At 38.0% G+C, this 13,014-nt stretch overlaps 1 protein-coding gene across 2 annotated transcripts in view; it reads right to left on the reverse strand.

The window, feature by feature from the left end:
- The window catches only part of ATL1 (atlastin GTPase 1), a 73,659-nt gene that overhangs the window by 11,976 nt on the left and 48,669 nt on the right, over nt 1-13,014 (reverse strand). For both annotated transcript variants that reach the window (XM_056133864.1, XM_056133865.1), the window contains exons 8-9: nt 9,788-9,880; nt 5,680-5,818 (exon numbers count right to left, since the gene is read on the reverse strand). In XM_056133864.1, coding sequence (XP_055989839.1) covers nt 5,680-5,818; nt 9,788-9,880 — 232 coding nt within the window. The remainder of the gene's footprint in view (nt 1-5,679; nt 5,819-9,787; nt 9,881-13,014) is intronic.

Genomic DNA, 13,014 nt, shown 5'->3' on the forward strand with positions numbered 1-13,014 from the left:
CATGTGATCCCCTGTCTTATAGGTTGGCACCTAGATTCGTGCCACAGTCCCACATTTACACAATTTTACTTGTGGTTCTCTTGGAATGTTTGGGTCCACCTCTCCCCCTTCCCTGGAAGGTGATTTGGCCCCTGGTGGAGAAATGATGTAAACATCTCCTGAAACCTATTACTACACTGTGTCCAAACATTGATTGGTCTTTTTCATCCCCATGCCAAAAAGATGTTTATCTTGTCTTCCAACTATAAATAGCTTCCATGTTGTTAAATTGTTACAAAAATATTTTACAATCCTATTTACAGCAGTTTCATACACTGTGATGTGTTTTAAGTATTTGTGACTCATAATTCAACTCACAAATAGGCTGGTAAGTATGAGGAATTAGCAAGGCATTTACAGAAAATTTATTTCCTCCAGAAAATGTATCCCAAAATTATCATTTAGTGTTCCACCATATAAAAAAGTGTCTCCACTTAAAAAAGATGATAGTGATGATTCTACCAACATAAATTGGTAGAATGGTAAAACAGCAATACAAGATAATACACAAGAACTATAGGGGCTTTATAGTGAACTATAGATAATCTGAATTATTCACTTGTCACTTTTGGTATTAACACCTGATTAACATAATGCATATTACAGCATTAGTTTCAAGCAACATTATAGACTTGTTAAAGTTATAAGAAAATATATCTACAGAGAAGTTTTGGGAACATTGTTATCTTAAACTATTACTTCAAGCATAGAGAAGAATCTGCATAATATATGCTAGAATAAAGCAAGGAAAGCCCAGAAATGTGACCTCAATACTTGATATTTCAGGTGAGTATGATGATACTAGTACTTTGTGACTTATTTTATAGAGCTTTGGAATTTTGTGCCAGTGTTTTATGAGGATTTGTTTCATGAGTTCTTATGCATAATTTATTTAAATTTAGTTACCTGTTACACCAATTTTTACTGATAATTTACTTTGTACTATATATAAACTTATTCAAAGGAGTTTATTGTGATCGTGTGCTTTTAGCTAATATTTGCTAATCCACACTGGTATTTGTATTGTGTTTTCACATTCCTCTGTTGTATTTTGTTGCCTGCTACGTATCTGCATTCACTGATACTAATAGCTTCATTTTCATATATATGATTTTTTTCTCTTTTTTAACCATTAATAGAACATTGTTATATATCTAAGACACATGAATTCATCTTGAATTTCTGTAAGAAACAAAATGTCTCTCTGGGGCTAGGGGTGGTAATGCTTATATATCTATAAAAGTGGGATATCAGGACCAGGAATGAGGGAGCAGACATTACATGTGACCATCATGGGTTCAATCCCTGGCACCACGTAGTCTCCCAAGCCTCAGAGGCCATGGCCCTGGAGGCCCAGTGGCATTACAGAGCCTAAGCAGCACCTCATCCATGGACCTTAGTATTGAACCACTGGCCTGGATAACTGAGTATTGCCAGAAGGGCATCCTCTGCGCACCACTTGGGAGGCCCCGAAAAGAAAAAAATCTTAAATGATACTCCCCAAATTTATAGTACTGTAGAAACAGCACAGCGGGTAGAATATTTGAAAATCTGTAAGTGATGGCGGCTCCAGAGTGAAAGGAAGGAGTGGGAGAGAGGGAGGAATGAGTGAAGACTCTTGGTGGAAGAAGAAACTGGAACTTCGAAGAGTGCCAACAATTAAGTATATCCAGGGGTGTAAAGCAACATACATGCAGTTTTGTAACATTGTAAACCAATAAGTCAATGAAAAACTGCACTGTAGCACTGTAGCACTGTCCTCCTGTTGTTCATGGATTTGCTAGAGCGGGCCACCAGTAACGTCTCCATTGTGAGACTTGTCACTGTTGTCGAATACGCCACAGGGAGCTTGCCAGGCTCTGCCATGCGGGCGGGATACTCGGTAGCTTGCCAGGCTCTCCGAGAGGGAGAGAGGAATCGAACCCAGGTTGGCCACATGTAAAGCAAACACCCTACCTGCTGTGCTATCGCTCCAGCAATGAAAAACTAAAAATTAAAATTGTGTTCTGAAAATGGCTTTAGCCACAGCCTAACTTTGTTCTTTCTAATTTAATTCTTTCTGAGATCAATGCCAGCTATTTCAAATTGGAATTCAGAAAATAAGAACAAAATAGAACATATACAAGTGGTGAACTATTGCAAGCAACATCAGGTCAATTTGCAGTTCAGTCTGTTTCATAGTAACTGCAAGTCTCCAATGTATATGTGTGGCTGGATGATTATTCATGATGATGCTTTGTTTTTAGAATTTCCTCAGTAATTTTGATTACAAAAGTATAACTTTGTTAGGAATTCAACCAAGACAAATTGGTTATCTGCTGGAGCGATAGCACAGCGGTAGGGTGTTCGCCTTACAAGCGGCCAACATGGCCGACCCGAGTTCGATTCCTCCGCCCCTCTCGGAGAGCCCGGCAAGCTACCAAGAGTATTTGATATGCCAGACACAGTAACAACAAAGTCTCCAATGGAGACGTTACTGGGCCCGCTCGAGCAAATCAAATTGGTTATCTGCTGACAATAGTTGAGAACACAATGTATGCATTATAGGTATTCCACAAAGCTGTGTAAATTAAACATGGAAAATATTTTCTCAGGATTACTTGACCCTAACAGGTCATTTGACACACATTTTATTATTATTACTATCATTATATTATATTATTATGTGTTTGGGGGAAGGGAGTGGGCCATACCTAGCAGTGCTCAGGGCTTATTCCTGGCTTTGAGCTCAGGGATCATTCCTGGCAGTCTAATGGGTGTGCTGGGGATTGAGCCTAAGTTAGCCATGTGCAAGGCAAATGCCCTACCTGCTATAGTATCTCTCCAGACTTCAGAACACATTTTAAAATAATTACCTTTCAATAACATTTAGCTGTGTTTTCTGATGTCTAACTGGATCTACTGAAAATCTGTGATGAGCTTCCTGAGGTTACTTTGTATTTGGACCTTAGAGAAACCTCACAAGGGTAACTTCTGTTAATTTAAAAATGGTATTACTTTGGAAGTACAGAGTCCTGAGCATTCAGCTAGGAGTAAACCCTGAGCATGCTGGGAATTACTAAGCTAGGGGAGGAATTGCTAAGCTTGGGGAGGCACTTGAAAAAACTGATTAAATATAGCATAAATAAATGTGATTCAGCACTTCTGAGACTCTTGCTTTCCTTCATGGGGAGCTATTAAATTACTAACAATTCAATGTAATCATAGCACTATTTATTTATCAGTGAAGCAAAATATTGAAAGAAATTCACTTAGAACACACAGGCTTCTCCAGAGTGGAAAAATTCCACAGCACTGTGTTTTTAATAACTGGAAATGGTAAGATAATTGAAATAATGACAGAGATCATGGACACACACTAATTATAAGATTTACTATTGATAACAGTTGGAAAATTATTTCAATGAACTTGTGAAAGAGAATATCAGAAACTATCATCAAAAAACAGTTTCTGCACAATTGTCTTATTCAGAAATATTTTTGGACACATCCAGCAGTGCTCAGGGAATAGTTCCAGCTCTGTACTGGGTGGGGGGAAGGGGCAGTGCTCCATGCCATGCAGTGCTGGGAATCGAACCATGCAAAGCATTCAAAGCATGTGCTCAGCCACTGAGCTATCTCTCCAACCCCTCAGAAACATTTTGTTCCCAAAGGCAACACTCAGATACCAGTCCTCTAGAGAACAACATGGCCTGTAGACAAGACATCCTGTATAGAAATTGCCAAATCATAGCTACAGGGTGGGATGGAAAGATAGTGTAGACAGCAGACTTTTAAAATGCCCAGGAAACAAGGAGGCAAAGAATCTTTCAGCACAGAAGAGGGATGATGCAGCACTCCTTCCTGTGAAATTTCATCAATACCTAACTTTGGATGGACGACTGAAGCTACCTTTCATTTCTCATTTTTGCCTCTGGCTAGTCACATGCTTGACTCATAAATTTGTAGGTAACTAAACCAATAAATATATCAGGATATGTTCAGACATGTGAGCAAATTTTGATGGGCAGTAAGTCTTGAAAAGTGGGATTTAACATTTGTAGAATTTAAACTTTTAGCCCTGGGTTCTTTTATTCCAAGAGGGGTCAGTTAATTTAAAAAGTAGAACTGGAATAGAACAAGCCTGAGTACTTTTCTCTCCTTATAAAGGACTGTTGAAGGCCTGCCCTCCTCTGCCAGTGTCTGTTTACTGCTCTCCAACTCCAGAGGAAAAAATAAAGGCCTTGTGAGAGACCTCTCTTCCTATAATTAATTCAAAACACAGTGAAGTTATTAGTTAACTTCACACTGTCAAAAATTAGAATATTTTAATGGGATAGAATTTATAAATGGCAATGAAATGATAGGAACTTGGAATCAGACCTTAATGCATGCCTATTGTTCTGTTACTTAAAGATAACTTAAGACATGTCTAATAACATGGAACTGGAGTGATAATACTGTGGGTAAGGCACTTGTCTTGCCAGTAATGATCCCCGAGAGCAGAGCCAGGAGTAATCCCTGTGCAGAGCCAGGTGTGACCCAAACGCAAAATAAAAATGTCTAAAAACAATGCTGGTGGTTGAGAAATTTGAGATTCTATTTGGGATACTAATTGTTATTAGATATTTGAGAATGAACATCATAGCTACAGGGAAAAAAGCAATACCTTTGTTCTTCAGCCTGTCAGTTCTCAAAACTTAGATACAGGTGCATTATCCTCCTATAAAAGTAATTTTCCATCTTTTTGAAGAACATTCCTGTTGAAAACTTTATATGTCACTGGGTCATCAACCCTGAAGAAAGGCCACAGAAAGCAACATCTGCACTCTGTGGTATATTCTGGGCCAGGATTACAGGTGAAAAGGTTAGGAATGTCTCTGTACTACCTTATATTAACTACATGATCTAAACATATAACTGCAAAAATAAATAAATGTACAACTGCAAACACCTAAATAACTGGTGATTATCTACCCAGAAGGATTGGCTTCTGTTTCTGTAGACCCCCTTATCCTCCTTTTTTTCTCTTTAACAAGCTGAGCTGCTTCGGAATCTTAAAATGAATGTCCTTGCTCTTGAGAAAAAGATATATTATTTGGTTTTACTATTTGAAAAATACCCCAGTGCTTTTGATTTTTAGAAGAAACTGGTATTCATTTAGAAGAGAATTAAAAATTTTAGCAAGATATTAAGAATTTACAGAGAAAATTGTTCAGTACTTGTCTTAAAGAACTTTAATTCAGTACTATGCAATATTTTCAAATCTCTAATTATATAACTTTATAGACAATCCAAACATACATAAATATATTTTCTCCTTTGATGCAAAATTTCAAAATTAAGTAGGAAGTCCTTAAGGAGAAATTCCAGTGCACAGGAGATGAACAGAACCTCATGAAAGGAAGGGGGAGGGTTACTGCCTCCCAGGCAGGATTTGGCCTATTTTTTTTCCTTCACTGTAATCAGCCCCCACAGAATCCCACAGTTCACCATGGAACCCTCCAGCATCACTCCAACTCCCAGTTCTCCCCTAAAATTTCTAATTATTAGCCTCACATCAGTGGGTAAAGTAAACCAGCAGCAATAAACCCACTGGATAAAAAGACATGTTTATAATCAGATTAAATGCTGGAAACAGTCATTAAAAGACAGACAAACCTTTCAGTTTTCCATCAAAGTTTGGGTTGGTAGCTACTTTTAATCCAGGATGAGGTAGCAGAAAACAGGAAATTTTGGTGAAACAAGAATGGATATGTTTTCGAACATTCTGTAATTCTTCATGCTGATTCCCTGAGACCTGCAGGAAATCATTCTGGTTTACATTTATTTCAACACATACCAAACTCCTTATGTGGAATCTTACATTTTATCTATTTAATATCACAATAATAAAGATGACAAATGATTAGGACTAGTATTAAGGAAAAGAAATTGGGTTAGACATGCAAACACAACTACGTACAACATAAATATAGCAAAATTATTATAAATGACTATAAATGAACAAATATCTACTCTTATAATAATTCAGATGTCTTCCCATTTAAAAAATAATTAGTGGTATTTTTCTAATTTATTCCTACCAATTTACCAATTTATTGACCATATCCACACGATAACCACGATCATTGAGGTTTCTCGGGAGTTCAAGATGCTACTCTGTCTAATGTTCATTGATTTAAAGAAGGCCTTTGATTCTGTTGAGACTGAAGCAGTCATTGAAGCCCTAGCCAAACAGGGCATTCAAACTCAATACATCAGGATCCTCCGTGAGCTGTATTGTGGATTCAATACCAGGATCTCATCATTCTACAAAGTGATTGTTGATGTCAAGAGACGGGTTCAGCAGGATGATACCATTTCACCGAAACTCTTCAGTGCCACCCTCGAGAACGTCATGTATCGACTGGAATGGGAAGGAATGGGAGTGAAGATAGACGGTTGGCAACTACACCACCTCTGTTTTGCTGATGACATCGTTCTAATAACACCAAACATCAGCCAAGGGGCACAAATGCTGGCCGACTTTGACCGTGAGTGTGGAAAGGTGGGACTATAGCTAAATCTCACAAAGACAATGTTTATAAGAAATGGTATCATTCCTGATGTTCCATTCGCTCTCAATGGGATGAACATCTTCAAATGCAACAGTTATGTGTACCTAGGTCGAGAAGTCAACATGACGAATGACCTGACACCTGAGTTGCGCAGGAGGAAGAGAGAGGCTTGGAATGCCTTAAAGAGTGTTGAAGAAATAGCTAAGAGGATGAAGAACTTCCGGCTCCGGGCACATCTCTTTGATTCCACTGTTCTTCTTGCATTAATATATGCCTCAGAGACCTGGGCCCTATGCAAACAGGATGAGAAAGCTATTCGGGTCTCCCAAAGAGGAATTGAAAGAGCTATGCTTGGAGTATCACGTTTTACTCAAATGAGAGAAAGAATCTGGAGATCCAACCTCTGTCGATGGTCAAGAATCAGGGACGCTGTCTCGTTTGCCAAGGCATCGAAAATCAGATGGGCTGGACACATAATGAGATTAGGAGATGACCGCGGGACTAGAGCCATTACCTACTGGATTCCAAGGAACGTCAAAAGATTGCGTGGCCGCCCACCTATGAGATGGTCAGACTTCTTCGTCAAGACCCTCGGTTTGAGGCTGTTCGTGTTCCTAGAACGAGCAAGTGCCACTGGCGCATGACAGGGACGAATGGAAATATTTCTAGGGCCCGGTCAAGCAAATCGATGAGTAAGGGATGTCAAGTGATCAAGTGATTCCTACCAATTTGTATTTTAATTCAAAGTATTTACAAGAGACCAGAATAAATCACAATCCTTCCTTCTTTTCAGGAGTTAAGGACAGTCCCTGGTCACCTAGCAGGCATACATTTACATTTCAGAAATACCCACAATAGGCGGATGTTTACTTAAAAGCTAAGTTGCCCTTGTCTTCCTTGTATTTGACAGTACAAACTACCCTAAAAGTAACTATAAAACAAACAAACAAAAAAAAGGTAAGCTCAGTGATCATGATTATTGATAAACTTAAAAAACCTCATTTCTGTTCCTTGATTTCTCATTATTTTAGGTGGGGGAATATTTTTTTAAATGTTAACACTCATACCCCATTGGCTTTCCATAACATAGAAAGATGAAAAGTTCTAATTTCATTTTCTTAAACTATTAGAAGAGTGTCTTAAGATTGACTTTAGGAATTTCAAATTAGGTATTTTGGTTAAATTTAGTTTACCTTTTAAGATATATAGTCAACAGCTAATGTGTTAGGCATGTAACAAATAATTTCATATTTACATATACAAAAAAATTTCATATTTCTATATACTGAAAAATATGCCTAGTTAACATGCCACCATAAATAGTAAAACTTTTTCTTGTGGTAAAAACTTTTAGGCTCTTATACTTTCATAGCTTTCAAATATGTAAAGCAGCATTATTAATATAGTCACCATGACATACATTATATCTTATGACTTTATAACTGAAAGTTCCTACTTTTGAGCCCCCTCACCCATTTCTCCTGTCCTCTCCACCTGCAACCTATGGCAACCATCAACCTGCTCTCTATTGATACTTGTCATTGTTTTTTAAGATTTCCACTTATGAAGTGAAATCATATCATATTTTTCTTAGACTTATTTCACTTAGCATAATGCCTTCAAGATCAACATATGTTGCCAAAAAGGGCTAGATATTGTTTTTTGCGGGGATGAGGCTTTCCTGGTAGTACTGACCCCACTAGTGCTTGAGGGTCACCAGCGCTACCCCTAGTTGTGCTTGGGCAACATGTGGTGCTAGGAATCAACTGGGTTCCCACATGCAAAGTATATGCCTCACTGCTTAAGCTACAACACCGTCCTCTAAATTTCATTCTTTTGGGGCTGAGTGATAATACAGCGGGTAAGGCGTTTGCCTTGCACGCGGCCAACCCGGGTTTGATTCCCAGCATCCCATATGGTCCCCCAAGCACCTCCAGGGAGTAATTACTCCAGCAGAGCCAGGAGTAACCCCTGAGCATCGCTGGGTGTGACCCAAAAAGAAAAAACAAATTTCATTCTTTTAGAGCTAAATGACATTCCACTGTGTGTATGTCATAGTTCCTTTACTCATCTGCCAGTGAACACATAATATTTCTATATCTTCACCGTCACAGTCTTCCTGTTGTTCATTGATTTGCTCGAGTGGGCCAGTAACACCTCCGCTGTGAGACTTGTTACTGTGTTTGGCATATCGAATACGTCACGGGGAGCTTGCCAGGCTCTGCCGTGAGGGCGAGATACTCTCGGTAGCTTGCCGGGCTCTCCGAGAGGGGCGGAGGAATAGAACTCGGGTCGGCCATGTTGGCTGCGTGCAAGACAAACGCCCTGCTGCTGTGCTATAGCTCCAGCCCTTTCTATATCTTAGTTATTATAAATTATATAATGAATATGAAATATGTTTTTGAATGAATGTGCTTTCTTTGGATAAATACCAGAAGCTAAATCTGTGAATTAAGTGGTATTTTTAATTTTTTGAGGAACCTCAAGATAGTTTTCATACTGACTTCACTACTACACTTTACACCAAGCATACATAAGAGATCCATTTTCTCCAAACTGTGTATGTGTATGTGTACATATGAAAAAAAAACTACTCATATTTAAGAGAATATAAAGTCTTGCATTTAATTACAATTTGGGTGGAATTAGAGGGGGTTATATTAGCAAAATAAATCAGAAGAAAAAAGACAATTATGAAAAGATCTCATTCATAGGTAGAATATTTAAAAAAGAAAAGAAAACAGAAGGAAAGCAAAGGATTAGGCAATGACCAATGAAAACAAACCCTAAGAATCTAACAATGGAACTGATTTTACCAAAGGGGTGTCAGTGAGGAAGAGCAGCAAAGGGAGGTGACAGACAAGAAGAATTCGAAAGACAGGGGTGAGGAAAACTAGCATGTGGTTGTGTGTGTGAATGCAGTAATACCATATGACTACAGCAAAGCTAATACATTAATATTATTATAAGCTAAAAGCATTAAACTTTAAGAATAAACCATTACATATACATATATATCAGTAAAAATAATTATTTGTATCATCAGTACTGATATTTAAAATTATAGAAAAGCATTTTATTAAATGTCAGTCTTTGTTCATGAAAAATACTGTGAGGATGAATATGGCTGCAAAGTGCTCAGCAAATCATTCAATAAAAATAATTCTAGGTTGTTATTGGTAATACATGTAATTAAATGTCTAACAAACCTTAAGCCGTTTTTCTAAGAATTTGGAACCACCTTCAGATCCATATGAAAATTCATAAGGGAAACTCCAGTCTCGAACAAGAAATATCAGACTCTAAAAACACAAGGAGAAGAGATGATTAATAAGTAACTTTTAAGTTGGCCCCCTCTTTTTTACTGAAATCAATGAAAAGATATTATAGTTAGTTGAACAGATTTTTATTCTACATTACTGAATTTAAAAGAGCAAATATCAAACCTTTGAAGGTCTTCAAATGGTCTCTCCTCTGTGATATAATACTGTTTTCACTTTTTGTAAACAGAGAGTTGCCCTCAAATGACCAGGAAAAACACAGCTCCTCACATGAGTGACAGTTCCACTCAAACTGGCTGAATAGCACTAGGTTACTGTACTCAGATGCTGTATGGAATATATTCTTAGGTATCTTCTTTCTTTGATGACAATGGCGGACTATAGGAATAAGACAATCCTTTTAGGGGCTGGAGAGATAGTATAATGGGTAGGATTCTTGACTTGCATGAGACGGATCTGGGTTTAAACACTTGCTCTCCTATGGTCCCCTGAGAGTACCAGGAGTGATCCCTGAGCAGAGCCAGGTGTAAACCCTAAGCACTGCAGGGCGTGGCCCCCAAACAAACAAGTCCCCTAAAACGTGCCTTTAAAAAGCAATTTAGTTTAATGTGTTTATAGAAATGATGCATAGACATTCTCATAGTAAATTCGAACTATAGAGCAAAAGGAAAAACCTCTGAGAGAGATATTAAACTATACCTCAAATCCCTTCTTCTGAGTGTAAACATAGTTAGGATTTGTTGAAAAACATCCAATCATATGACTAGGTATATAAGCTAATATAGGAGGACTGAAGTAAAAGAAAAGGGAGAAAGCAAATTTTATTTTAAAAATGGGATAGTTTCATTTAAAATGTAAAGGCCCTCCCGTTGATCGTTGATTTGCTCAAGCGGGCCCAGTAACGTCTCCATTGGAGACTTTGTTGTTACTGTGTCTGGCATATCGAATACTCTCGGTAGCTTGCTGGGCTCTCTGAGAGGGGCGGAGGAATCGAACTCGGGTCGGCCATGTTGGCCGCTTGTAAGGCGAACTCCCTACCGCTGTGCTATCGCTCCTTAAGCTAAAATATACTTGAAATGAAGCAATTAAAAAGAAATTGATAATATTTAGGAAATTTCTGAATTTCTAGTAAATTATTATTATCATTATTATTTTGCTTTTTGGATCACACCCGGCAATGCACAGTGGTTTCTCCTGGCTCTGCACTCAGGAATTACTCCTAGCGGTGCTCAGGGGACCAAATGGGATGCTGGGAATCGAACCCAGGCCAGCCACATGCAAGGCAAATGCTCTTTCCTCTGTGCTATTGCTCCAGGCCCTCCAGTAAATATTTTTTTGCTTTTTGGGGTCACACCCGGCGATGCATAGGGGTTACTCCTGGCTCTGCACTCAGAAATTACTCCTGGCATCATATGAAATGCTGGGAATTGAACACGGGTCGGCCGTGTGCAAGGCAAACGCCCTACCCACTGTGCTATCACTCCAGCCCCTAGTAAATTATTTTTAATCTTAATAAGTTCTAAAAGTTTCCCTTGAAGTTAAAAAATGTTTTTTGGAAGGCATTAAACTTAGAGTCATATGTTTTTTATTTTTTTTAATTTTACTAAAATACAGTCTGCTTGCAGGACATTGCACTTAAAGTACATGATTTAACAGATTTTCACAAACTGAACATACCATGTAACCAGCACGGAAATTTAAAACTAAAAATACAGGGTATCTAGCCGCCTTTATTGTATAAGCTCCTACTCCTGCTCCCAACCCCACACACTGCCTCTGCTCAGAACCACTATCTCGATTTCTTATAGCAGAAAGTTCTGCTTGTTTCCATAATTAAATTAAATTTATACATAAATGTATAAATTAAATCATATGATACACATGTCTTGTTTTGGTCTGACTTCTTTCAGGCAACATTGTATTTGTGAGATTCATATTAGAATGTAACTGTTTAGAATTCATACTCATCATCTATGTGTATTTTAATTTTAATATATTTTACATGTTAAAATATTAGTATTAAATATTAATATTTACTAAGTTGTATTGTAGATAGGCATTTCAAGAGTAAGTGCTAAGCAGTGTGCCAGGTATGCCTCCCACTGAAATAAAAATAAAAACAAAACCATGCTTTGAAATAAAATAATATAAATTAACTAATCTAGAATATGGAATAGTTGACACCAAGAAGGACAAATGTAAATAGTTGTCCTAAACCATACAATTGGCAATAAAATTAAGTTTCTAAGAATATTCAAGTTTGTGTGTGTGCTAAAAACAATTTTTAGGGTTTATCCTTACTTTCTTATTAAAGGTCAACTTGAATTTACTAACCAACCATACATATGAATGGCTATCTCTCTGCCCTCAGAATCTATCCAAGTCAGAGGTGACTCCTGCCGGGTGTGTCTAATTGCTAAGTCAGTTCTCAAACGTCATGTCTTTAATAATGATCATGAGAATGCAGATTCTCTGGTTCTAAATTGGGATTTGGTTCATTGGAACTGGGGTACAGTTCAGAAATGTGGATTGTCAAATAAGCTCTCCAGGAAATTCTAATTTAGATACTTACGACACAAAACAGACCCTTGCCCTGACTATCACCATGGCTGCAGATTTTATGAAACCCACTTCCTCTGTTAGCCACTTAACCACAGAGCCTGAATAATGCCAGCCTTATTACTGATCTGTCTCCGGGCTCCATGCCTCACATATACCCAGGAATAACTGCATATATTTGGGGATCTTGCTTAAAGAGACCAGGGCTCAGAAATACTGTGACTGGTAGTTAAATGTATTATACATTAAACAGATGCTTATAGACTGACCTATAAACATACCCACTCCTCAGAAATGTCACTGGTAAATGTAGCGACATCTAAAAAGCTACCTCAGGGACAGGGAAAATAGCTTAGTGGTAGAAAGGAAGCTGCTCGTGTATGAGGCACTGGGTTGGATCCCTGGCACCCTGCAAAGTGAATTAAATTAAAAATAAATAACAGCTTCAAGTGAATCTTGAAGAATATTACCTGGTAAGTTGAGTAATATTTCATTTCTTAGAGGTCATGAAATGGTTAAGTATAAACTCTTGGACTGCTGCAAAGGGCACCAGTCATAATTGAACTGAGAGGCTCAGTGTACTCTGCAGTAGACTA

The sequence above is a fragment of the Sorex fumeus genome, unplaced genomic scaffold, assembly GCF_029834395.1.
Source record: "Sorex fumeus unplaced genomic scaffold, SorFum_2.1 ptg000098l, whole genome shotgun sequence".
Taxonomy (NCBI): domain Eukaryota; kingdom Metazoa; phylum Chordata; class Mammalia; order Eulipotyphla; family Soricidae; genus Sorex; species Sorex fumeus.